The 1,189-nt window shown below is 61.4% G+C and overlaps 1 protein-coding gene across 1 annotated transcript; it reads right to left on the bottom strand.

Moving 5' to 3' along the window:
* Positions 1–8: 8 nt before the first annotated feature.
* On the bottom strand, positions 9–1,183 carry LOC110391947 (docking protein 2-like). The gene is made up of 2 exons (XM_021383903.1): positions 660–1,183; positions 9–410 (listed from the first exon to the last, which is right to left on the bottom strand). The coding sequence occupies exons 1-2, from the start codon at positions 694–696 to the stop codon at positions 76–78; spliced, it is 372 nt and encodes a 123-aa protein (XP_021239578.1). The 5' UTR covers positions 697–1,183; the 3' UTR covers positions 9–75.
* Positions 1,184–1,189: the final 6 nt, after the last annotated feature.

The raw sequence follows: 1,189 nt of genomic DNA, 5'->3' as shown, positions 1-1,189 counted from the left end.
GACTCTAGAGCTCTTTTCCAACCTTAACGATTCTATGGGCACGGTGGGGACGGGTCAAGGGTTGACTCGATGACCTTAGTGGTCTTTTCCAACCTCAACCAATCTATGAGCGCGGTGGGGACGGGTTGACAGTTGGACTCGATGATGCTGGAGGTCTTTTCCAACCTCAGTTCTACGATCTCCAGGGCTGTCCCCACCGCCGTCCCCACCCCGCTTTGAGCATCCCCGTACCTTGTCCCTCCCGAAGCGCCGCAGGAAGCGGTAGGGCCAGCTGTAGAGGACGTCCCCGCTCTGCACATCCCGCAGCTCCAAGGCTTCCTCGCCCGCCCGCAGCACGAAGCGGCCCCGCAGGCGGCAGCGCTCCGAGGACTCGGTGGCCCTCAGCGTCACCTCAAAGTCGTGCTCCACGCCTGGGGAATGGGAGGAGGGGGGGGGAGGGAAGGGGGGGGGGGATGTTTGCAGGGAGCGCCGTGTTGCAGCGCTCAGCCCCGGAGGGGAAGCGGTGTCCGGCTGATAAAAGAAACCTCAGGCCAAACCCAGCGCTGTCAAAACCGCAGCGCAGGAAAAGCACGCCGAGGCCATTTCTGAACGTTGTGCTGCTCGCAGGACGCTGCTGCTCCCCCACGAGCACGGCCCCCTCCCCGCACCCAGCCACTCGCCTTTGCCCCGGGAGCTGTACAGGGAGTTTTCCTCCATGGAGAACTCGCCGTCGGCACTCAGCTGCCTGTCCTTCCCCGCTGCCTGCTCCTCCTGGCTCCTCTGCAAGGAAAGAGCAAGGGCTGAGCCTTGGCTCCTGCAGCCCGGTTATCCCATCCATCCATACCCCAGACGGACCCAGCATCCCCTATGCCCCGGTTATCCCGTCCATCCATACCCCAAATGGACCCAGCACCCCACACACACCATGTATCCCATTCTCATCCCAAAAGGATCCGACACTTCCCACACCTCATACTCCAAATGGACCTGTCTGTACCCTAAATGGACCCAGCATCCCCCACACCACATTTATCCCACCCATCCATACCTCAGATGGACCCAGCATCCCCTATGCCCTGGTTATCCCATCCATCCGTGCCCCAGATGGACCCAGCATCCCCTGTTCCCTGGTTATCCCATCCATCCATACCCCAGATGGACCCAGCATCCCCCACACCATGGTTATCCCATCCATCCACACCCCAGATGG

The sequence above is a fragment of the Numida meleagris genome, unplaced genomic scaffold (genome assembly GCF_002078875.1).
Source record: "Numida meleagris isolate 19003 breed g44 Domestic line unplaced genomic scaffold, NumMel1.0 unplaced_Scaffold664, whole genome shotgun sequence".
Lineage (NCBI taxonomy): Eukaryota > Metazoa > Chordata > Aves > Galliformes > Numididae > Numida > Numida meleagris.
Note: the sequence above shows the minus strand (reverse complement) of the source record. Positions and strands in the feature narration are given on the sequence as shown.